Source organism: Furipterus horrens, unplaced genomic scaffold (genome assembly GCF_987537825.1).
Source record: "Furipterus horrens unplaced genomic scaffold, mFurHor1.1.pri manual_scaffold_12, whole genome shotgun sequence".
NCBI classification, from domain to species: Eukaryota; Metazoa; Chordata; class Mammalia; order Chiroptera; family Furipteridae; genus Furipterus; species Furipterus horrens.
Window position 1 is genome coordinate 3,076,859 of NW_028327182.1, and position 24,663 is coordinate 3,101,521.

Sequence of the window (24,663 nt, forward strand, 5' to 3'; positions counted from 1 at the left end):
AAATCTCCGGACCAGCCCAGATTCTTAACGTGAAATGTTAGAGTCAGCCACAGAAAGATCGTTTTGGTTTTTATTTTGGTTTTCATACCTTTGTACCTTTACAGATATTATAGCTGAAGGATAATGGAACCAGAGCTCAGGACTTCTCCCTCCACAAGAGCTTATTCTTAATGGCATGAACTTCAGGCTAGATTCCATGAAGGGAAATACATATCTACATATAATTCAGCCTTGAGAAGGAAGAAAACCCTGTTCTTTGCAACAACATTTACGGGCCTTGAGGACATGTGCCAAGTGAAACAAGTCTGACAAAGAAAGACAAACGTCCTACTTATATATGGCATCTAAAAAAAAAAAAAAATCATAGAAACAGAGTGGAGTGGCGGGTACCAGGTGCTGGGAGTGGGGGGAGCGGGAATGAAAATTTTCATGACTTAAAAGGGAAGAAAATGCAGATTTCAGAAACAATAGGCCCAGGAGCAAAATTATGTAATGGCTTAACAAAAATACACCAGTACTGAAACCACAGAAAAATAAACAAACGGGACTATATCAAGTTAGAAAGTGTTGACACAGCAAAGAAAACCACCAACAAATGGAAAAAACAATCCACCGAATGGGAGAACATATTCACCCATGACACATCTAATAAAGGATTAATATCCAAAAGATATAAGAAATTTTTATAACTCAATACCACAGAAACAAATTATCCAAATAAAAAATGGGCAAAGGACCTGAATAGACACTTCCCTGAAGAGGACACACAGATGGCCAATAGACACAGGAAAAGATGCTCAACGTCACTAATCATCAGGGAAATGCAAGTTCAAACCACAGTGAGATGCCACCTCACACCCGTCAGAGTGCCTGTCATCAGTACATCAACAAATGACAAATGTTGGTGAGGACGTGGAGAAACGGGGCCCTAGTGCACTGCTGGAGGGGATTCCGATTGGCGCAGCCACTGTGTAAAACAGTAAGGAGTTACCTCAAAAAAATTAAAGAGGAAACTGCCCCATGACCCAGCAATTTCATTTCTGGAAAATATCTGCAGAAACCAGAAACACTAATTTGAAAGAACATACGCACGCCTGTGTTCACTGAAGCGTTATTTACACTAACCAGGATTTGGAAGCAGCCCAAGTGCCCATTAGCATATGAGTGGATATAAAAGCTGGGGTACATTTACAGAATGGAATATTACTTGGCCATAAAAAAGAAGGAAACCTTACCTTTGCAACAACATGACTGGACCTGGGGATTACTATGCTAAGTGAAAAAAAGCCATTCAGAGAAACACGAATAGCATATGATCTCACTTACATGTGAAATGTAATGAAAAAAATAAAGAACCAAACAAAAACAGACTCACAGATGCAAAGAGCAGACTGTCAGCTGTCAAAGGAAAGGCACACTACAATATACAAATGTATCATGAAAGTGTACACCTAAAACCTGTGTGATTTTATTCATCCGTGTCACCCCAATAAATTCAATAAAAAGACAGGAAGCATAGAAGAGGAGTGGTCCTAAGGCAAGAACACATTAACTGAGATGGAGACTATGTTGCAGGGCGCCAACAGGAGAGCAGACAAAGCAGAGAATCAAATCAGCTACTGGAAGATAAGAGCCAAAAAAAACAAAACCTGGGACAACTTCAAGGGTTCCAATGTCTGCATCACGGCAGAGTCAGCAGGAGAAGAGAGCGAGCAAAGAACTGAGAGCCGATAGGGAGAAGTAAAGACGGGAAACGTGCCTGACTGGGGAGAAGCAGACATACACGTTCAGAAAGCACAGAGCATCCCAAGCGAGATGAACCCAAAAGTCAGCATGAAAATCCTGATTTCCATCGATAATTTAGTTAGGTTTTAATTCCAGCTGCTAACCAGGCTGTATAAAAATAATACAAAATAGAAGATGAGGATTATTTGAAAGTTTAATATTTATTCTAGTTTCTTCAAGAACACTTCATAAAAATTGAAACATTTGTTATTTAAAAAATAAATATAAAGCATCGAGATCACATTGTTACATTCACATCATTTGTTAGACATAATTTGATTTACTAGAAAAGAACACATGATTTTAACACAGAGGTTGTTTATATTCTGTTTATTATGATTATTATTGGAAACTTTCTCTTTGAATATTAAAGTTTTACACTTAAAAAGAGCCTCTCAGAAACGTGATTCTTAAAGCGTGACTGATATGATATAGAGCTCACATGAATGAGAACAGTACACATTTAATACTAATAAAGTTGTAGGTTCTAAGTGGTGCAGCTTCATTTGAAGTGATTTTTCATGAGGTGTTTTTTTTGTCAACATTAGATTCTACAGGAATCTATCTCAGAAGACTTTGGCTATCATTTGAGGTCAAATTTACTTTAGAAAGTTGTATAAGATGACCGTGATTCAGGGTTGAAACGCTGGTTTTGTAAGAACCCTTTTTCTTCCCGAGGCACACGTAGAGCTGTGTCCTGGCTGGAGCCGGGGCCCAAACCATCCCCAGCTGGTGTGAGCTGTTTATGTCACCGAGTAAAATTAGACACACGCCTGTTGCTAAAAGGAGGGATGGAACATGAGCCGGGCCACACACTTGGGAGCCTCTAATTCTGGGCAGAGCTGGGGCAGCCTGGGCGGCTCCCTCTCCTGCCTGGGACGGGAACGTCCGAGACACTCAGTCCCCTGAAGAGCTTGGGCTGATTGTGGCCAGCTCGTCACTACATTTAAGGTAAGTGATCGCCTTTTACCTGATTTTATATCATTACAATGGGCAACTTAAAAGCCAAACAGAGGTAAGACTTCTAAATTGTTTTTCCTTCAAAGGTGACAGAATAGTTAACAAACTAAATTTAAAATGTTGAGTAAGTTTATTTCAGAATGATTAGGCATCAACAAAAATCTGGTTAACTTCTAACTTCCTCTCTTTTAAGTTATTCCAGTTACTAAGATGCTATGTATTTTTAGCATAATTTGTATTCCTAATATTTTAATTTGTAGAATCCCATGATAGCATGAATATATCATCAGGCATCACACTGTATACTGTGGTTAATCTAGACAGGTTATAATCTTTAAGATCACCAGTTTTCTGATTCTACTCTTCAGCTTCTTGGCGGAATTACATTGGTTTTACATTTTGTCAAGAGTTTTGTTACAGACATTAAAAAAACAGATTAAAATTAATGAGGACAAGAGTCCAACTCATTTGCTAAATCGGGAAAGAACGGAACAGCAGCAGAACACCAACCTCAGCTTCCCAACTATTCTTGGAGGGAAAGAAGGGGGACTATTTCTCTCCCCAAATTTGGAAAGAAATAAAGTGTTGTTCGTAATATGCATAGATCAACAGGGAAATGTACACAGGGCAAAAGGTACACGTGTGCCATGCTCTGGCTTTCTAACGTTGCCAGTTCTTTATCTGCGTTTCCCAAGTTAATACGGGGCGATCTGAAAACAAGTTTTTAAAAGAAAGCCATACAGAAAGATAACAAGGGAAAATATAACTCAGCTGGCTGAAAGACTTGCCAGCAGGATGAGTAACGAGCTCACGCGTACAAAATGAAGCACAGAATGTGCTCCGTTGATCTTTTGCTTCTTTTCTTGGAAACCTCCTGTGGTGATCCGTACGAAGAGGCACATTTACAAAGTTTCCAAACGAATGGTCCAAGTAGGAGTTGGTTTTACAGGTCCTAGAATTTATCTAAGGCTTTCTTTCAAACTCAAACGAAAAGTAATATTTTAATAAATTTAAATATCAAATTCCAAAGACTCACAGATGCGAGTTTCCAAAAGATGGTGGCCAAGCTGTGGTTGAAATGCTGAAAATAAGATTGTTCCATCCTGTCCTGTAGAAAAGATGCTTCGGAGTCATTAACTGAAACCGCTATTACATTGGAGATGAGAACCACTTATTAACGGTGACTTAGGATTGGGTGCCCACGTGGCTTCATCCTGCACCCTTGGCAGGACCTATGCGTCCCCTCCGCTCCCTATTCTTCTTGGCTCATCACAGCCCCTTGTGTTTCTCAACGAGGCCCCCCAGGTGGGGTTGCCCAGCAGGGAGGAGAGACCTCCAGTCCGGAGCATGATTCTGCTCTTTTCTCTTCCTTCAGAGCCTGCTTCTCCATTCCTGTCTGGCCTTCCTCCCTCCTCCTCCTCTCAGCTCCTCGGCACCTGTCCAGCTTTAGTGTTCTCTGGACCAGCCGCAGGGCCAGGCGTTTCTGCAGTGTGCTCACGAGCCCTGAAGCTTGCCTCACCCCGATACCCACCCCTTCAGTCTTCCACGTTCCCCCAGAGGCGGGCGGGGGCAGGGCCTCGGCATGGCCGTGAGCGGGAGCGGTCCTGGCAGCCTGAGGGGTCTTTGCTCATGGAAGAGGGGTCTGCGTGGCTCATGACAGCACCTGCAGCCGTTACCTGCTTAAAGCTCCCTGTTTCTGTGCCTCTTTTATTTCTGCATGATTATTTCAGAAAATAATTTTCTTTCCTTACTTGGTTTGCTTCCGCAGGTGTGACCAAAGTATAATCCTGTAGAATAACAGTTTGAAAATGGTATTCAATGGAGAATTTGTCTTGGCATTACATGCATTCCTTCGGTCCACAAATACTGGCGTTGTTCCAGATAACGGGACTGGCCAAGGGATAACGGGGGAAATCCTGCCCTTGCGGAGACGGGACAAATAATAAGGGGACATAGATGTCATATATATATATATATATATATTTTTTTTTTGGATGTTGAATAAGGTGGGAAAATGGAGGCAGGAGAGAAAAACTTGCAGTTTGGATTAATTTGCTTGGGTTTCGAAGGAGGGAAATAAGTTAAAGTTACCAGCAGAACCGCCTGTATAAATTCCGCCTTAAATAGTAGTTAAATTCAACTTAATAATTGTCCTTTCCTGTCAATATAGACAAATAATAAGTCATTGCTATTTTGGTGATTACTTTGATTAAATCATATTCTGTTATCAAAACATTCTGAAACAAATATATGAAATAAGTATTTAAGTTTTTTATACACTATGTGAAATTGATGGTGAAAATATTTTTTAAATAATGGCTTTATTTAAAATATTTTAATACATGTCTACATGGAAAATACTCAATATTATATGAATCATTTATATAATAATTTCAGTAAATTGATATTTGAGTCTTGATTGATTATATTAATGATATTACAGAGTTCTGATCTGATGAGTTATATCTGTAGTAATGGTTTCTAGAATTTTGTGAAGATGTAGCATCATCATTGCCTATAAATACATATTCTTTGAAATACTAATACGATCTGACATCAAAGTCAAGAGACTATGAATTTAATACTTAATGTACTATAATAATAAGTATAATGCGTACTCCATGCTAAATATCAACGTTATTATCAGAACTGTGCACTTTCTCCATTTGGAGCCATGGTGACAAATTTTAAAGAACTAGATGCCTCCAGATATATAGGATATTTACATATACCTGGGGATGTATCAGAGCAATTAATATACACTTAACTGATTGTGATGTCAGATGCCCAATGATAATAAAATGGCTTTGTTTGAAAGCATGATAGTGATCAGAGACACGAGAACCTTTATGAAACTGAATCCTCATTATATGAAATATCTGTAATTCGCCAACAAGACTGCCGTTGCACCTGTTGTGAGAAAGCTGCCCGCAGGTACAGGAGCCAGAGGAACTTCCAGAACTCTGGGAATCGGGTCACCTAAGCATTATGGGACTTAGAAGAAAATGATGACATCACTCAGGGTACTCAGAAAACTTTCACACGTTAGGATGCCAGTAAACAACTCTGTGAGGCCCTCTTCATGTGCTAAAAAAATGTTTTCTTGAATAACTGCATAATTGAACACTATAGTTGTTGTTTTTTTGTGGTTGAAATAGCTGTCAGAAAATACTATACAATCAAATGTTCTATACATTTGCAGGTAGTTTCTAAGTAATTTGACAGAACACAAAAACAAAAACAAAACTTTTTAAAAAGGTAACTTTTTTTTCTAAAAGGCTACATATTAAATCAATCAATAAGCTCTCATTCATTTTGGACCATCTCAATCTAAGGTGTATATATCTGAAAGACAAAGAGATTAGTCAATATCAAATAATATTGTGCCTTTGTATGCATAATGTTTTTGATTTTTCTTGAAGTAGGTCAATACTTGGAAACTTCGTTTTAGACAGAAGTTAATGCGGTAGGTATCTTATCAAGAGCCTTTTAAATTCTGAGTAATTTGGTAGCTGAAGAAAGACTTACCTTAATCAATTGACATGAAATTGAGTAATCTGGATTCTATTCTTTACAAGATGTGTAGGTACCAGCTTGACTTTCCTCCCACTGAATCTTTTAAGAACGTGATAACTTGATTATTTTAGGTTGATAATTCAATTACAGGTTTATCCACGCAGAATTTTGAAAGCAAGCCATATACAGCAGTCCCTCTCTATATCGTGGTTCACTTATTGTGGTCTCACTGTATAGTGGGCTTTTTAAAAATATTATATTTAATTAGTTATTGCAGATTTTTCGCTCTATCGCAGGATTTTGCGGTACCGTACAATAAATAGTAAAATAAATGTCAGGTTCCTACCTCGCGGATTCTCACCGGTCGCGGGGGGTCTAGAACGTAATACCCGCGATGAGTGAGGGGTCACTGTATATATTGAATCTACTGATTAAAATCTGAAAATATGGCCATTGGACTTGAAATGGGTGTGTCACATCTAAAATATTTTGCATGACAAATTAAATATGATCCTGTGCTTGAAATATAATGACCTAATTCCAAGTAATATTTAACTACCTTTAAAAATCATTAATTTTGGAAACTGATTATTGGGGTAAGAATATTTTGTTGGACTCAGAATAAACAAAGAGTTGACAAACAAGGTCTCCCTTTCTGTCTGCCCTTCCCTCTCCCCCCGTCCCCTCTGTCCCTACTCCCCTCTCCACACGCATCCCACCCCCGGGTCCCACTGCGGCAGATGGTACGTGAACAGTACGTGATCGCCACAGAAGGCACCCACGTGGAGCGGCCAGAGAACCCGTGCGTCTACAAAATCGGCATTTACGGCTGGAGAAAGCGCTGCCTCTACTTATTTGTTCTTCTCTTACTCATCATCTTCCTTGTGAACTTCGCTCTCACGGTGTGGATCCTTAAAGTGATGTGGTTTTCCCCAGTAAGTGGTTTTTTTCTTTTCTTTTCCTTCTTGTTGGTAAACATGTTCTTATTTTGTCTGCACCATCACTTCACACTGTACTGGTAGAAGCTTCCTTTAATGTTATTAATGTTTGTTTCCATCTGTATCAGAATTTTCAGTAGCAAGAGTACGTGTAACATTTACCTTTTTAAATGATTTCAGTGTGAACTGTACTTTGTTGGGTTTTATTATAATTTTTATTAGTAATTACCTTTACATGGGGGAACAACTGTAATAATCTTGAGTTTATGGTTGATCGAGTCATGATTGCTTAATGGTTATTTAATTCATTAGTTGGTAAAATTTTATAACTCATTTTCCTAATCTCACTAATTTATACACATTTACCATTCAGATGCTTCTTTCTAATTTTTTAAAAAGCTCCATGCTGATATGCAATAAATTCATGTCCACACGTCAATATTTAACACAGATTTAGTAAATAAAATATCAGTAGCCCTACGAAATTCATATGTTTAAAACAATCTCTTGTTTCCGAGAGAGCCAGGTAACTTTATAGGCTCTGACAGTATTTTGTGCCCTTTTTGGAGAAGCATTTATTGACTGTGAAGTGTAAAACAGTTCCAGTAAGAAAGAAAGAAAGGCTGCAGCGGACCTCGCGGGGGGGTCCGCCTGCCCCGCACGCCCACCGTGGAGGTCAGGTGCAGGTGAGGCCTCAGTCCGGGAGCAACATCGGCCGCATTCGGTCTGGAGTGCCTCCCAGTAACCGGCATCCCTCCCTCGCTGTGCGTCTGTTTCTTTCCTGCCATCATTCCATAGTCAGGAGACACGTGATTTCATATTTATACTTTCACATCTTCAAAGAGGTAAAATACCGATCCAACCAAAATGTAGGTTGAAATGTGTGAATATATTTACGGTAAAAGCATTAACATATTTAAGGCAAGTGTATAATATAAATTGCTATAATAATAAATTATATATCAGTGTTATCTATAAATAATTTAAGTTGTGATTTCTTCTTTTAAATATTTTGACAGCATCACAAGTATTCAGGCCCACCGGACAGCTTTTCTTTAAGAAAGTAGCACAACACAACAGTATGTACATTTTGTAAATCACCTCGACTTTATGTCTAAATTTAAAATATCTTATTTTAACACTTCTTTGGAAACTGAATCAAGGCTGAAACATCCCAGCCACATAAAAGCTGTTTAAGGCAAGTTTCACTGGAGTTCCGATTAGTCCTCTTGTCAACCTTTAGCTGATGCCTCTCTGGCAACTTACTCGCTGAGCTTTTTGAGAGAAGGACAGGAAAGTGCTGATAGGAAACCGATAAACATGCACGTGCTAAGCTGATACTAAAAGAAAGGAAAAAGAAAGCCATAACAAAACCTCACGGTCTCGCCTTTTTAACAGACAGGAATGGGTTACCTGCGTGTGACGGAGGACGGGCTTCGGCTGGACGGGGAGTCGGAGTTTTTATTCCCACTGTATGCCAAAGAAATCCGCTCCAGGGTGGTAAGACAGTGATGACACACTTACAGCGTTTGTGTTTTATGAAAGCAGGTAACGGCCGAGCACAAAAATCCAGTACATTTCGCAGGAGGGTTCTTAAAATGCACACATGGACACATAGTTATGACACACTCTTTCTAAAAGGCGTGGCTCTGGGGCCATGGGACTTCCTTCTGATATTGCTTCTAAAAGGCCTCCATTTTCATGTGCTTCACGCCTGAATTTGGTGGCCTCGGTAATTTAGACCATAATAAAGTAAAGGCTTGGTAATTAAAACCTTTATCAAAAACAATAAACCTCTTTCTATGACTGCAAGTAATTTAAATATACTTCTCTCAAGGCATTTAAGATTATCTGAAAAACTTTGAACGAAACCACTGTCATAGTGGTGGGTTTGGTAGTAATTATACTAATTACACAGATTGTGGTCCTTTGGGATTCTCCATTAAGAGACTAAATATCACCATTAAATAACTGTGACGTTTAATGTAAACCTGTCTCAGTATTATATTCATTTACCTCTGTGAAATCTATCACAAGTACAGCCAAGCACAAAATATAGTCAGTTTTTGTAGTATGTTCTGTTTTTCCTTATGTGATACTATGGACTTTGTCGTAGAGATAAACATTTAGCTAAATTACCTATTTGGTGGCATCAGCTAAATAAAACGTTAAACTTTTATACGAAGAGTACATTCTTTATTTTCCTCCCACTTTCTAGACACAGAAGGGCAGGTGAGTATTTCTCCCACGCAGAGGCCAGGCCCCCTATTCTAGAGCAATTAGGAGGGAAGCAAGAGGCTGACCCCCGAGAAACGCGTGGTCTTCTTGTAAGAGAGAGAAAGCACACGGTTAGATGAGACATCAGAGCCAGCCCCGAACTCCACAGCCGACGGCAAACGTCACAGCGTGAAACTCACACAGAGATCCTGACGGCCAAGGAATGGTCCTGGAGTCCTTGTCATGCACCACCATCTCGACTGACAGTCAGAGCAGGCCAGTGACCTGCGATATCACAGGCTGCTGCCCCGTGGGCCTGATTCTGTGAGCTTAGGCAGATCCTGCCCTCGCTCAGTCATCGTGGTGGGCCGGCGTATGACATAGCCCACCATGTCATGGGGAATGAATGCAAGCTTTTATAGAAACAGAGATCAGATGGGAACAAAACATTTAAATATTAGAATTTAGCCTTCCCGCCTGCCCCAGAGTTATGTTGGCTGATCCCCTACCATATTGTTAAAAGATAAGACTGGTAAAAAAGCCTGGTGACTGAATCAGGTGATTAGATCATAGCAAATTTAATTCTGGAATTAGTAATACTTTTAGTTATACCTTTTTAGACTCTTTCATATACAGAATACTTTTTAAAAACCCAGGGAGCCAATTATGTAAATTATTTGAGGTCATACCATGTTAAAGTCTCACAATGGCGCAGTGATGTGATGTGTCAATCAATACATAAAACTACACAAACACTGGGAAGAATATTACGTGATAGCAAAGCTGTATTTTGTATCCAATAGGACTTTCAGTAATTGGATCAGCAGAACTGAATAGTGCCCTGTAATTTTCATGTGCACGGGTGTATTATTTATGTTTCATTTTCAAAGAGGAGTCTAGGAAGTGATTTTTAATAAAATTATAGAAATTACCTTACGAAACTGAAAAATTCAGTATTGCTGGGCTGAGAAAACTTTATATTATAAATACATAATGCAACATGGTACATGTGATGACTCAGTTAACCCTTCAAAATCATTGCAATGAGTCTTATCAAGACTGCGCTGGGCGTTTATGATTTATTCTCACTCGCCCCGCCCAAAACACACAGCAGTTACATCTGACCAAACAGAAAGGTTGTACTGAAAAATATATAGACATGGGCAAACCCGAAAGGAAACAGAAACACACGGAGGTAAAGGGCTTCATCTGAAATGATTGTCTGTCAAGTATGCAGCCCTGAAGAGGCTGCGACAGTTTCCAGTCAACACGCACAGAGGAACGGAGACCAAACGGCATCACCGAGACGGGGACCCATGCGGACCCGCTGCCTCACACGGCAGCAGGAGGCAGAACATGTGTGCGACTTCTGCCCATGCCTGAATAGCGCTGCCCATCGGGAGCCCACGGGGGTGCCAGACCAAGACCTGACGTCACTGAGGACAGAAGCCCTGAGCCACCATTACCAAACGGTGAGATCCTGAGGTCTGGACAGGAAGAGGCGGAAACCTTCAGACAGGCTGGGTAAGCGCACAACTTGAACTACGTCCGCCCGGGGCCCTTGAGACAGACACTTCAAACCATGGAAGGTGAATGTCATCTAAAGAAAGTGATCAAATAAAGCACCACAAGAGAGAGAAGTAACTTTCAACTAAGTAAAAACAATCCACCTGGGAATTACTGCAGGAGCTCACTTGAGAACCTCAAGGAGATAAAGCTGCTTCTGAGTAGCTTCCATTAAAAGAACAAATTATAAAATCCAAGTAGGTGCAATCACACAGGGTAGAAGAAGTTACAGAGAATAGATTTAGCTTCTCTCATTCAACAACTCAAAAACCTTGAAAAAATACATAAAACAACGATTTTTGCTATGGGCTGAATGTCAATACGTTGAAGTCTTTCAACACCCTCAAGGGGACGGTGTTAGGAGGTGATCGAGTCCTAGAGATGGAGCCCTGGAGAATGGGATCCGTGTCCCTATAAAAGAGGCTCAGGGGGCCCCCACACCCCTTCTGCAGCGTGAGGTGGCAGCTGGCAGTGCATTGGCCAGCACTGTGGCCCTCCCAGCGCCCAGGACTGGGGTGGATAAATGTCTGCGGCTCCTAAGTCACCCAGCCTTTGGTGTCGCCTTATACAGCCCGAAGGAACGGCCAGGGAACGTGTTCAAATATCAGGCTGAGGGAGTCAGAATAGCGATCCCTAAGGAAGGGGAACAGGAGGCGGGTCACAGAATGGCCCCCGTTTACTGTCTGGAGAGAGGTCCCGAGGCCATGGTGCAGAAGGGGGACCGGTGCAGGGGCGGGTCTTCTCCCCAAGTCAGGGAGGCAGGGCTGGGGGTCCCGGGGAAGCCCCCGACCTGAAGTTCGCAGGGCCGGGCTCCCCAGAGGGGCTTCAGAGGCCGCAGCAGACTCACCCCGCCTTTCCTGCGCCTGCTCCCTGAGTCTATGTGGAAGCAGTTATCAGTGCACACGTGTGTGTGAGGAAGCTGCCTGGGCCGGGAAGTGACCCCTTGATGGGAGCGAAAGGCGGGGGGGTTCACGTGGGCTTGGGGAGAGCTTGCCTTCCCACCGGCCAGTGGGGAGAACACTCACAGAGGCGCTGGCTCTGGCGTGGGGCGCGCAAGGCCCGCGCTAGGATCAGCTCCGGCTGGGTCCCTGTAACGCAGCCTAACGGGAAGCCTTGCAAGTATCATACCTTTTCAAAGCGACCTAGTGTGGCCCAGAACAAAGCTCAAGAAAACCATGTCCCGTCCGGGCACAAAGGGCAAGGACGGCATGAGCAGGTTAAGGAGGGACACGAAGAAATGGAAAGACAGAAAAAAGTTAAGAGTCCAGAGATGAAGAGTATAGCCCCTGGGTCTTTTTTTAAAAAGTCAATTGGTGGAATTCACGTATTAACAACAGAGTGGGCACCACAGAAGAAAAGATCATTGGACTTTAAGATACAGCAGCAGACATTAACCAAAATGAAATAGAGAGAAACAAGACTGAAAAAAATTAAGAGAAACAGTGAACTGAGGGACAATGTTAAAGGATCTTATATGTTTGTAACCAGAATCCTTGAAAGAGAGCAGATAGAAGAGAGGACAGATGTTATTTGGAGGGGAAGAAAAGTGATTTTTCTTCCAAGTGTGATGAAAGCTTTAAACCCACAGATCAAACATACTTAACCTCAAACAAAAGAAACAAGAAGAAAAATACATAACAGCATGTGGGTTAGAAGTAATGGTACCTACTTCGGACGTGGAAGATAAAAGGAGAAGACGGATGCTAGCATTGTGGGTACAATTTTAACTCTTATTGTCACGCTAGTTATTTGATAACAGTGCCAAACAAGGACGAAGGTCACATCACTGGCTAAAGCGTGAGAGGCTGGGACGTCCACCTGCTCCCACAGAGCAAGATGGAGAATCTCTGACCTGCTGGGTTGAGTGGCAAAGCAGTCCAAAAACGTCTTAACTTTTGAAAAGTCACATTATTCCCCTCAACTTTGGAAGCTATGTGGTTTCCCCTGAGTGAACCATAAACCCACTGGACTCCAAGAGCCAAATTGCTGCACTCCTTTCGAAGAAACTGTTTTGATAACAGCAGGCATTCTTCTGTTAAACAACACCTCCCGGTCGGAACAGAACTGCAGAAACCACGGACGTGCGCAGAAAGCCACTTCATCTCCCGACAGAAAGCTCGAAAGAATAGGTGTCCAACAAGTTTTAAGGGCTCTTCTGAAATTGTGAGAAAACTTTACATTTTAAAACTATTCTGGAAGAGCTAACCATTCTCTGATTTGTCTTCCAAAATATATCCTGTCCTAAACATAAATAATAATAAATGAAATTTTCATTTTTTGGGAAGAAAATACACATTAAAACTTGATTGTTTTAGACATTTACCTTGAGAATTGATTTGGCACATCGTAGCCAGTATACACAAGCATAAGGTTATTACAGTTTATGAAAAAAGTTTATACATTTCCCCCTTAATGTAACTCAAGGTTTTAAAATAATTTTATAAAAACAAGTATTAGGATCACAGGACCCGTGACTACGGAGAAATTATCCTATATAAATCTTGACTGTCTATGCCAATATTCAACACGGGAGGAGACAGATACCGTGTCACTCCCGAGTCGGACTGCACAGCCATTCTCGGCGGTGCAGATAGACTCTTAAGAAGCTACACCATCGTCTCTTGAGACGGACGGCTGCCGACGACAACCATGCCAATATAGAGACATAATTGTTTTAAGTAGCGTACATTTGGCTAATTTCATGAATCCCTCCTAGGACTCATCTCTGCTGCTACAGTCCACGCATAACGTGACGGTCAGTGCCCGCAGCTCTGAGGGAGAGGTCACGGGCAGACTGACAGTGGGTGAGTCGGGCTTCCCCCCAGCACCTTGCATGTGTGTGGTGCCTGAACAGGGCGCTCAGTGGATGTTTGTTGTTTTCAAAGTTATTTATGAACAATCAACATATGAATTTAGAAAAATACCATGCTGTGTTGACCACAGAGAATAATTAGCATCATGAGGGATAGTTTGAAGTATTTTAATTAAAGTTATTTTGATTCCAAGAAATAAAGGACCACTCACGGTACTCCAAGGAGCATATTGATTATGGCAGGGATACAAAAGGATCTCAGGGACCAAGGGGAAGTAACCAAAGTAGCTGGCCTCAAGACAGCAGAGACCAGGGGCCGAGAACCAAAAGTATTTGTCCTCCCTCCCTCCTTCCCTTTCTCTACTTGCCCCCCCACTCTCTGCCAGGCACCCCTTTTTCCCAGAGTAGTTTGCCTGTGCCTTTCCTTTGGGTATGATGGCTGCACCTGTTCTAACTCTGCAGGAGCTCCGGGACCTCTCTGGTTCCTCATCTGATTGGCTGCCGTTCTCAACACCAACAACTCAGTCTTCAATGTCATGAATTCTAAATTCACAACAAAACAGAATAATATTACATTGGAAAATACAGCCATATATTAACCTGATGATTCCTTTTTACTATACGAATACAAGAACTCCACGTTTTATGTTGTTTTAGTCTTTACAACATATTCCAAATAATTAATTCTATCTCCCTTTTACTTAGAGGTTTGTTTGACCACTAAGTCTCATGGGATTCCCAGCGAGTCTTGAGAAAACCTGAGTTTAACCAGCATTCACGTTCCTGAAACTTGTCTAAATCAAATCATATGTTCTTGATTAATTATATGGTACACTCGTCTCTTAAAATCCTTTAAATGACTGTAGCTTTTAAAAGTCTGAGGAATTACTGCCCATTTTTGTCATTTTTTCAGCAAACATTTACTGAATGCCTGTGTGCTAGTTTCTCAATGCTGACAAGTAATTAACAACATAAAGAATGCCATTATTTCTTAGGAGTTCCAAAAGTAAAAAAAACCAAAAACTCCTTTTATATGCTTAAAAAATGATTTAACAGTAATCCTCAATAAAACCTCCTAAAATTGTTACATGAAAACGCTAATGAACAAAACCCTTTGAACTCTTACTGGATAAATTACTTCCATCATCTTCCTCTTAATTATAAACTCAAGTAACTTTATATTCATCGTTTAACGGAAATCAGTGTTGATACATAAGAGGTATCAGTGACCCAGAAGAGGTAGACGAGGACACTGAGTCACTGGGTGACTAAGTCTGGTGGCAACAGCTCAGGAGAGCAAATCACAGGCAGCTACCAGAGAAATGAAGGCAGGCTTCCTTGGGAGAAAGAAGATAAAACAGGAAAAAATGAGTCCCATTTTATAAGTGCCTCTCTCTCTCTCTCTCTCTCTCTCTCTCTCTCACACACACACACACACACAGACACTTAAAATGAAGCCCCATCGAAGGGTTTTGAGTAGTAAATAGCATCAGAACACACTGGCGAGCAGGCCCCATGTGGACTCGTCCATTCATTGAGAAGCTGCTAGTCACTTCCAAGAGAAATGACGAAACACAGGTGAGCACAGGCTCTCGTTCACGCCACGAGGGCGCCAGCATCCCGGCCCCGGGCCCGGCAGCACCCGTGCAGCAGCTGCTGCTACAGTGACGACCTGGAAGGCCATGCGCCCAGAGCTCACGTGGAGGGAGGAATCCTGGATGAGAAAGTGACGCTTCTGTCACCGACAGAAGAAGAAAGGAGTGAAGGGGACAAAAGACGCCTCAGCGAGGGCAGGGCCGGGGGTGTCCTCCCACGGTGAAGCCTGTTTTCTCCCCGGAATATAAGGGGTGCGGACTTCTGAGCACAGGGGCGAGGAAGTGGCCTTCACAGAGCCATCTTCTGGGTTAACGCTGGCCACTGAAGTGAGCCTTCCACAAGGTGGCCTTCTGTAAATCCGCGTTTGAGAACACAGGCTCCTCGTTTGGTCGGCGCTCAGAAGGATGCAGGTTTAAGTAACGAGAGGCAGAATTAAATTACTGTTGGCAAGTCTCAAAACCCTGAAGAAATTAACTTTTAAATAATTTATGCGTACATGGACTTGATGTAGCTTAGCACAGGTTTGACATAAATTTTAAATAATATAATAGATTTAGGCTTGGAACTTTAAAATGTAATCATAACATAAAGAAACCTGTTGGTAACAAATCCTGAGTATTTAGTAACTTGCTACTGCTGGATGACGCAGAATGTGTAAAAACAGTGGTTATGCTACTGCATCCAGTAAACACTGGATGATAACCTGTTTTATTTCATCCTCCAGGTCCTAAAATGGTAGAAGTCCAGAATCAACAGTTCCAGATCAATTCCAAAGAAGGGAAGCCGCTGTTCACTGCTGATGAAGGCCAAGTTGTGGTTGGTACGGACAGACTTCGAGTAACTGGTAAGTAGTAGCTCTTTATATTTTATTGAGATATAACTCACATACAACATTATGATTTCACGTTTGTATATATTGTGACGTGATCTCCACAATAAGTCTAGTTAAGACCCATCACCACACGTATTTAAATTTTTCTTGTGGTAAGAACTTTTAAAATTTATTGAAAAGGATCTTTCAAATACACACTGCAGGACTATTAACTACAGAACTATGCTGTAGGTTACACCCCATGACTTCTTCAGTTTACGGCTGTAATTTTGGACCCTTTGATTTCTTCACCCATTACCCCCTCCGCTCCTGAACTCCCGGTCCGTTCTCTGTACCCATGAGTCTGGTGCTTTGGGAATCTACATATGAAGGAGCCCGTCATGGCTGTGTCTTTCTCTGTCTGACTTGCTTCCCTGCCCTCAAGGTTCATCCGCGGGGTCACAAAGGGCAAGGCTGTCTCCTCTTTTAAGGCTGAGCACTGTCCCACATCACATCTTCCCTCCCTCCTGAGAAAAACGATGTCCCACGGAGCGCGCTTCTGCAGAAGCAAATGACTCTTCTGGCACATTTGCTCTGGAATCTCTCAGGCAGATAAGAAAAAATAGTTTGAATTTTTTGACTTTTTTTTTTTTTCTTTTCTTTTTATCCTCACCCCAGGGCAAGCCTATTGATTTTAGAGAGAAGGGGAAGGGAGGGAGGGAGGGAGAGAAACATGGATGGGAGAGAGACGCATCCGTCAGTGCCTCCCACACACACCCTGACCCGGGACAGACCTGCAACGTGGGCACGTGCCCCGACTGGGGATGGAACCCACGAACTTTCAGGACACAGGACGAGGCTCCAACTGACTGAGCCACCCAGCCAGGGCTGCTGACTCTTCTTCACAGCGTTTCTTTGGAAATTCTGTGGTGCTCTCCTGGGAGACGGGGACGTCCCCACACCTTTCCTCCCACCACGATGTTGCCCTTTCTCTCCCCGCACCGGGGTGGCCCAGGAGCTCGTCATAAGCTCCTCCGGTGTCTGTGCCCTATGCCAGCGCCTGTTTCCCACGCGGCTTCTGCAAAGGAGCCTTCTTCCCAGTCTCTTTTCTCCCCCCGTATCAGGGGCTGGGGTTCCTCACGTGTTTACAGACGCGTTTCTTCCTTTGGAATAGAGATAAGATGGGGTTCTGAGAGGACTTGTGTTTAGGACTGAAAAGAAGAAGTTTTACTTTAAAAAATGTGCAGAACATGTTCTAACTGTGCCTGCTGAGCCCCTGAAAAGCCCCGAGGACCTACGGGAGCACACAGGGGCGTGGTTCGTCCTGGCATGGCATGCGCCGCCCCGAAACCTCTGGGGCGACTGGGCACACGCCGGCCCCCAGGAATCAGGAAGTCAGTTCTCATTGTGTAAACATTTTCATTTTTCTTCTCTTTTTTTAAACTTTATTTTTATTGTTGACGCTAGTACCGATGTCCCCATTTTTGCCCCCTTTGCCCCCCTCCACCCAGCCCCCAGTGTCCCCTTTCCTCTGGTCCTCCCCATCCTGCTGTCTGTGTCCATGGGTCACGCATGCAGGTTCTCTGGCTGATCCCTCCCCTGCTTTCATCCAGTCTCCCCTCCCCCTCCCGCCTGACAGCCGTCCGTCTGTCCACGTGTCCAGGCCTCTGTTTCTATTTTGTCACTTTATTTTGTTCATTAGATTCCACACAGAGGTGAGAGCATGTGGTCTTTGTCTCTCTCTGACCGGCTTATTTCCCTGAGCATAAGAGTCTCCAGGCCCATCCGTGCTGTTGCGAAAGACAAGATGTCCTTCTTTTCATGGCTGAGCAGTGCCCCATCGTGTGAATGTACCCCAACTTTTTTATCCACTCCTCTACGGATGGGCAGTTGGGGGGCTTCCAATCTTAGCTGTTGCCAATAACACTGCTATGAACATAGGGGTGCATATATTTTTTCAGACTGGTGTTCCAGGATTCTTAGGATATATTCCCAGAAGTGGAAAAAAATTTTTTTCTATAATTTTCTGATGTGCTTGAAGGAACAAATGAGACAAGATACAGTTTTTTACTTATAAAATCTGGAGAATGAGTCAAACTGCTATTACCTGAAAGACACGGACTTGTGCAGTTTTCAACTGAAATTGCTTCTTTTTCATCCTGAGGGCTGATACTGCTTTCTAGATGAAGACTAAGCCCGCCTATGTTCACTGCTCTATAGCCACATTTTTGTAGGAACCCACTGAGGGGGCCGAGTCCCCGGGAAAGCCCGAGGGCCAGAGAGCCTCCTTCCCGGCAGCTCGCACCCCTGCACAGATTCAGCCGCGGGGCTCAGGACCTGCTCGCCCTTCAACGGCCAGCCTCAGCGTTTGCTGCGTGGGGGGTGACTTTCCTGTCCTTCTGTAAAACGGGGCATCTGTCTTCTGTTTAGGGCCTGAAGGGGCTCTTTTTGAACACTCAGCGGAGACGCCCCTCGTCACAGCCGACACATTTCAGGAGCTGAGGTAAACATTTCGTTCAAACCTAAGCGTCCTCCCTTAGAGGAGACACCAGGACAGGTGTCAGAACCCTGTTTCAGCCGCTGTCACCAGGCGGCTCTTCATTCCACCAGCCGTCTTTATTCTCGTGACTCTCTGGGTGGAACTGCTCACTGCTGGCTGAAGGTCAAAGGCAGCAGAACGTCCCGCTCCTCCCGCTCGCTGTCTCGGGGCTCCAGGCCCCCACTCTCCTGCTGCCTGCCTCACTCCAGGCCCTGGCCTTTCCTACAGCCTCACGCTGCCTCGGGGTGCTCCCTCTCATCCCCCCGTCGCACTGAAATCAGGGGGACTTTGCCAAATGCAACTACGCCTTTAGGTTTCATTAGTCCCAGCCCAGGCGCAGGGAAGTCCAAAGGGCCCCTCCTCTGGGTCCTCCCGGCTCTCCTGGACGGGGCCTCCTCCCAGACTTGAGCGGCTGCCATCCCTGCCCCCCACTTTCATCCAGGGTGTCCCTCTGACTGGAGAGCACTTCCTTCTCTTGGAGACCTCGCGAGTACCTGCTTACCCCTCACGATTTAGGTCACAGGCTGTGGGCCTCTGACTCGTGTATTTCACAAACCCATCATTTTTCCCCGAAAAGCATTAGCAGGAGTTTCCTGAAACTGTTCACCGTCTTTAACACACAACACTGGAGTATTCAGGTTACACCACCCCCCTCCAGTACGCTGGCAAACGAGGCAAAGCCTCACCCCTTCTAGTGAAAGAGGCTGGTGACTGTGTGTGTGGGCTTGGAATTTGCAAAATGGCAATCCTGAGAACGTCGGTTTACAATGCGTTTTAGAATATACGTACATGGGTAGTAGAGAAAGAGCAGCATGAAACCAAATGCACGGTTCGTCCGTACTCGCAGAACGACGGGGAGCCTTCGGGTGTGTGGTTTACCTGTGGTGACCACACAGCACGTGCCTTTTGTGGCTGGCTCGTGTCACTGAGCAGTGCCCTCAGCCTCTGCTGTAGCTTTCCGTAGTATCAGAATTATAAAGTCACCCAGCTGCACGTGTCAATTTATTCCTTATGTGTGCCTGCACGATTGCACTGAGAAATGTGGGGTCCAAACCCCAAGCTGGGCTCCCCAGTCTAGAGCACCAGAACCCGGAAAGGAGCTCGGGTAACACCCAGCTGGGAAAAGCAGCGGGGTTTAAGACGCAGAGAGCCTCTTAAAGGGCCACCACACAAACTTTCATTAGCAACCACTTACCCTGGGCTCTGGCAGGGGAGGACAGTGGGCTCGAGACACAGGAGGGCAGTCTGGGGGCGGTGGCTCTGGGGAGAGCCACCAGGATCCCTGAGCTCTGTCGTTCCCGTATTGCAGAAGCCATCTCTCTCGGGCAGAGCACTCCCCTCCCTGCGGCGTCAGCCCCGAGGGGAAGCAACAGCCTCGCCCCCAGGAATTACTCTGCCCCACCCTGTGGAGTCGAAGCCCTGAGGAGTCAGCTGGAGGCACTTCCAGTGAATAGGCCTCTTCCCTTCCTTCCTCTTTCCCGCCTGCTTTCCATTGACCCAGGCAGGGAGGGTGAAAGGCAGCCTTCAGCAGAGGTCAAAAGAGCAAAATGGGCCATCGGCCAGACCAAGCTTATTTAGAAATAGGGGTGTTTCCCCATAACAGAAGCCCAACCTAATTTGACCAGTAAATCCCTTGTCTCTACGTTTTCTCATGCTCAAAATAAATTTTGAAATATGTAACAGATCAAAGTTCACATACTGAGTCATCCGTGAGAAAGCGAACTTTGTTTCTACAACAGACACTGGCAGGCAAAAAACTTGCCAATTAAAGGTGACAGCCATCTGATTTAAAACTATCTAATAAATAGTCAATTCAAAAGCAAATTCCCAACCTAGAACCAGAGGCAAGGAAAGGAGGAGCAGCCCACAGTGACCAGGAGGGGCTGGGGGTGGGGGGTGGGGAGGGCGGGGAGAAGGGGGAAAGAGGGGGAAGGGTCTCGTCAAGGGAACTGGGATAAATGCCCCACGGACATGAACAGCGGGGTCACGGGGTGGGGGTGGGGGTGGGCTGTGGAAGCAGGGTTGGGGGGCGAGCAATGGGGGAAAAGCGGGACAACTGTGATAGAAAAAAACAATAAAACAGACAAAAAACACCAAAAACAAACAAAAAACCAAAAGCAAGTTCCTTATCAGGGTCGTCTCTCTTCTCAATCGCTTCCCTTCCTCTGTCCCGCCCACGTCCGCTCCAATCTTACCCGGCGGGAGGACGCAGCGCCTTTCCTACCCTGTTCTCCTAGGTCCTGAAACACGTCAGCCCATCAGCCCTTCACACTTGCGCGTGGGTCGGGTTGGAGCGACTGGGACATTATTCTCGTGGTCACATCGCGCCACCTGGTGGACACTCGCGTTTCCCAGGCAGAGGCAAATAATCTCCTAGGACTTCTGCATGAGGTTTGACTTCCTCACAGTGAGATCCTTCTACATTTTCACGAAAACAAAGCCGGCTGAGACCAGTCTCTATCCTGTGTAGTAACCCCATCAATTCAGTATTTTTCCAAAAGAAATCTTTGCATCTGCCCTGTGCTCTTCCTAAATGAATAAGAAAAATAAACGCAAAAGAAACCTAATCGCCAAACGTACATTCTAGTTTACAAACATGCAGCAAAGGCATGTGTTGCCCTTAAGTGTGTCTTCTTCCCAAACAAGTCTGTGCTTTAACTAAAAAATAGTTTCACAAAGCTGTTCACAGCAGGGTTTCCTTCTGGCGTGGCGTGCCGGGGCACTTAGCCACGTGTCTGAAACCACCGTGAAGGCTTAGGTCTCCCGAATTAACGTCTTCTCTGTTCAGGGGGCACTAATTTCACAGACTCTCACTGATGGGAAGTTCGTTTCTTTACTGCACGTTTTTTTCTGGATTTTTCCACGAACAATGTACAATATATCAGCATTCAAGAATGACGTGAAGATACGGGGTACCTTATCCATAATATTTTCTGTGCCGCGCCGTTCGCTGAGGGGTTCCTGTGTGGCTTTTTGCAACACTGTTTTTCCTGGTTTCTCGCCCTCGTTCCAGATTAGAGTCCCCCACACGAAGTCTGAGCATGGACGCCCCAGGCGGCGTTCACGTGAAAGCGCACGCTGGGACCGTGGAGGCCCGCTCTCAGATGGACATCCTTCTTCACAGCAGCAACGGAAGGGTGAGTTCAGCGAGCACACGGGCCCGGGTAAAAACGACTTCCCTTTAGGCTGGAGAAGAAATGATTCACACCCTGCCTGAATGTAAAAAGTAGAAACAGGCTTTAAACGTTTCAGATAAGTATGACAAGTCAAACCAGGTGCCGATTCATTTTCTATGCAGAGAAAAAAAAAACAGATTCGTTTAGAATATCTGGAGAACAGGGATTTTCTGCTCATGTGGTACATCCTCCTTTACCGCTTCCTGTCCCGTTCTCTCCCAAACAGCTGGTGCTCGATGCTGAGACTGTGCGCTTCCTGGGGCTGGCTCAGGGGACCCCAGCGCCCGCTGGCCGCTCGCAGGGACTCTACGAAGTGTGTGTGTGTCCGGATGGGAAGCTTTATCTGTCTGCGGCTGCCGCGGGCACCACCTGCCACGAGAACAGCCACATCTGCCTCTGAACCACCGATGCCTGGTTTCGGTGACCTTGGAATACTGACCTCAAGAGACTGGAGACCCTGGAGAAGGGAGAGGGCGGTGGCTGTGGGGCACATACTTCCGAAGGGAGTGCAGGAAGAAAAACGTGCCCACGGAAGCGCTCGGATGCGCGGTGAGCGGCTGTTACACGCAGGAGCCAAAGAAGCGTCAAAAGGATGTCTATTCCCCGGGGCTGGTCTTTGTCAGACCTGCGTGCATCTCCTTTTCCTTTCTTGTGCGTCCATCAACAATGAGACACCAAGCTGCTGTGTGAACTTAATTTATGACGTTCAAGTGCAGATACTAGTGCCGTCGAAGCAGCGATGGTCCGCGTGAAAATGCCCACGTTCTGTGAGGTGTCGCCTCTGTATCACTCAGACCTGTGAGTTCTCCCTTCATGGGTGCAAAGTGTGTCATGTTGCACCAGAAGACCCTCGGGGCTTACAGGGACTTTCAGGTTGGTCGGATTTCCAATGTGTTGTCGAAGAATAAATCACACAGAATTAATCATGCTTTCTGTAGAGTCCATGAGCAATAAAAACCCACCCACGTTTCCCACAAACCTCACGGTGTGAGTGTCTTACCTTCTGAATCCTCACAACTCTTTGAGGTAGGTGTTATTTTTTCCCAAGGTACTGGTGCTTAAAGGAAAAAAAAAACAAAAAAAAACACGGTTCTGGTAGGACAAGTCGCAAGGCCACGCGGTTCCCACCGGAAATTAAACCGTGACCTTACCTCTGACGGCTGTCTTCCCTTGGACAAACCTGCACATGTTGTTCCATTCCACCCAAAGCACCAAGTGACATGGTAACCAGGGGATCAGATGACACTCTTTTGACAAGTGAAGAAACCCAAGTCCAAACAGCCCGCACCCGCCGCGGTCAGACGGCTCGGTGCTGCGGCTCATGACTGCCCGTCCCGTGGCCTTGTCTCTACACGACAGACAGAGGACCCAGTGTCACTTCACAGAATCAGACCCCGTGAAACTGTATTTAGTGCCGATGGGCTGTGTAAGTTACTATATAACCTATGTCACATGTACTCTCTAGTTCCATGCTTGTGCAAAAGACATACCTTCAAGCCCAGCTGACAGGACAGGGGATTGCCACGGAACATTTATAGATGAGTGTGGTTCTCACGGGGCATGATGGGAAAAAAGGTGCTCAGCCTCAGCCAGTGTGGCTCAGTTGGTTGGAGTGCCGTCCCTCAGACTGAAAGATCGCGGGCGTGAGGCCCACTCAGAACACATCACCAGGTTGCAGGTTCACTCCCTGGTCGGGGTGGGTACCAGAAGGCAACCAACTGCCGTTTTTCTCTCTCCCTCTCTCTCCCCTCCTTCCTCTCTCTCTAAAAAGAATGAAAAAATGTCCTCAGGGAGGAAATACCAGTTGCAACGTTTTCATATGTACATTTGCTTTATTAAAATCATGGCACTTAATTTAACAGCAGAAATAATTACATGGCTTCATGTCCAGAAGCAATAGAATCATGAAGGTGCAAACATTCCTTATTACCAATAAAAGTAAAAAAGTTGTAATGTTCCATAAGCCCTTAATTGCATAAAATATTATATTTAGCATCATTTACAGCCAGCACACATGTATCAACTACTCTTCGTTACCTTTCTTTTACATTCTGCACAAGAAATGTGTTAAAGGAGATACCTATGGGAGGCCATTCAAACATAATGGGAATGAACTGTCAGTTCTGAATCACTCATGGGGAAAACACAAGCTCCTAATTCCTCTTATAAACTACTGGATATTGTCACAATGATTTTACAGTTTTTCAGTGTTTTCAAAATAAAACTCCAAAGGCTCCACGAATTGCCATGTTGAAAGACAAAGACTTCTTTAACTGCAGCACCTTTAGACAACAAAGGATTGCACCCTGCCCAACCACACTGCATGAATTATGACATCTGTGGAAACTGTACAAACAAACATGAAGCGAATATTCTAACAGCGATGAGTGGGGTTCTGGTGGGCAGTTCTTGGAGGCAATATTAACACCTGGGGCCAGAACTGTCACAATCCTGACTTTCCCATTCACCATCTTCATGAGAGAGGAGACCTGTAAACATAAGGTATGGGGCACATTTAAAGTCAGGACGTAAAGTGCACCCAGCGCACACTAGTAAGTCCTACCTGCCTACTCTTAATCAAGTAATATTCAGGAATCACATATGGTACCACGTCTTAAATGCACTGAGTATTTAAGATGTAAAATGGCAACAAATTCATAATCAGATCTAGCTGATAAGAAAACAGCACACCCAAGAGGATCCACTTAAAGAAATGATGAAATCCCAGGACTGAATTCCCCGCATTT

General features: G+C 44.5%; 1 protein-coding gene across 2 annotated transcripts; it reads left to right on the plus strand.

Annotated features, from left to right (window-relative positions):
- The first annotated feature begins 2,588 nt into the window (after positions 1 to 2,588).
- On the plus strand, positions 2,589 to 22,894 carry SGCG (sarcoglycan gamma). 2 transcript variants are annotated; one of them, XM_090258414.1, is made up of 8 exons: positions 2,590 to 2,736; positions 7,002 to 7,196; positions 8,598 to 8,699; positions 13,699 to 13,786; positions 16,115 to 16,234; positions 18,632 to 18,704; positions 21,754 to 21,877; positions 22,143 to 22,894. In XM_090258414.1, the coding sequence occupies exons 2-8, from the start codon at positions 7,002 to 7,004 to the stop codon at positions 22,314 to 22,316; spliced, it is 876 nt and encodes a 291-aa protein (XP_090114540.1). In that variant the 5' UTR covers positions 2,590 to 2,736; the 3' UTR covers positions 22,317 to 22,894. The 2 variants fall into 2 exon arrangements, with proteins under 2 accessions (XP_090114539.1, XP_090114540.1); XM_090258413.1 differs by lacking the exons at positions 21,754 to 21,877; positions 22,143 to 22,894 and adding an exon at positions 20,050 to 20,597 and having other exon boundaries at positions 2,589 to 2,736.
- The last annotated feature ends 1,769 nt before the right edge of the window (positions 22,895 to 24,663 follow it).

Excerpts from the sequence above, each read along its gene's own strand:
- SGCG (XM_090258414.1), top strand. The coding sequence starts at position 7,002 with ATGGTACGTGAACAGTACGTGATCGCCACAGAAGGCACCCACGTGGAG. Across the intron at positions 18,705-21,753 it reads GACACATTTCAGGAGCTGAG|ATTAGAGTCCCCCACACGAA; the intron begins GTAAACATTTCG and ends CCCTCGTTCCAG. Across the intron at positions 21,878-22,142 it reads TTCACAGCAGCAACGGAAGG|CTGGTGCTCGATGCTGAGAC; the intron begins GTGAGTTCAGCG and ends TCTCCCAAACAG.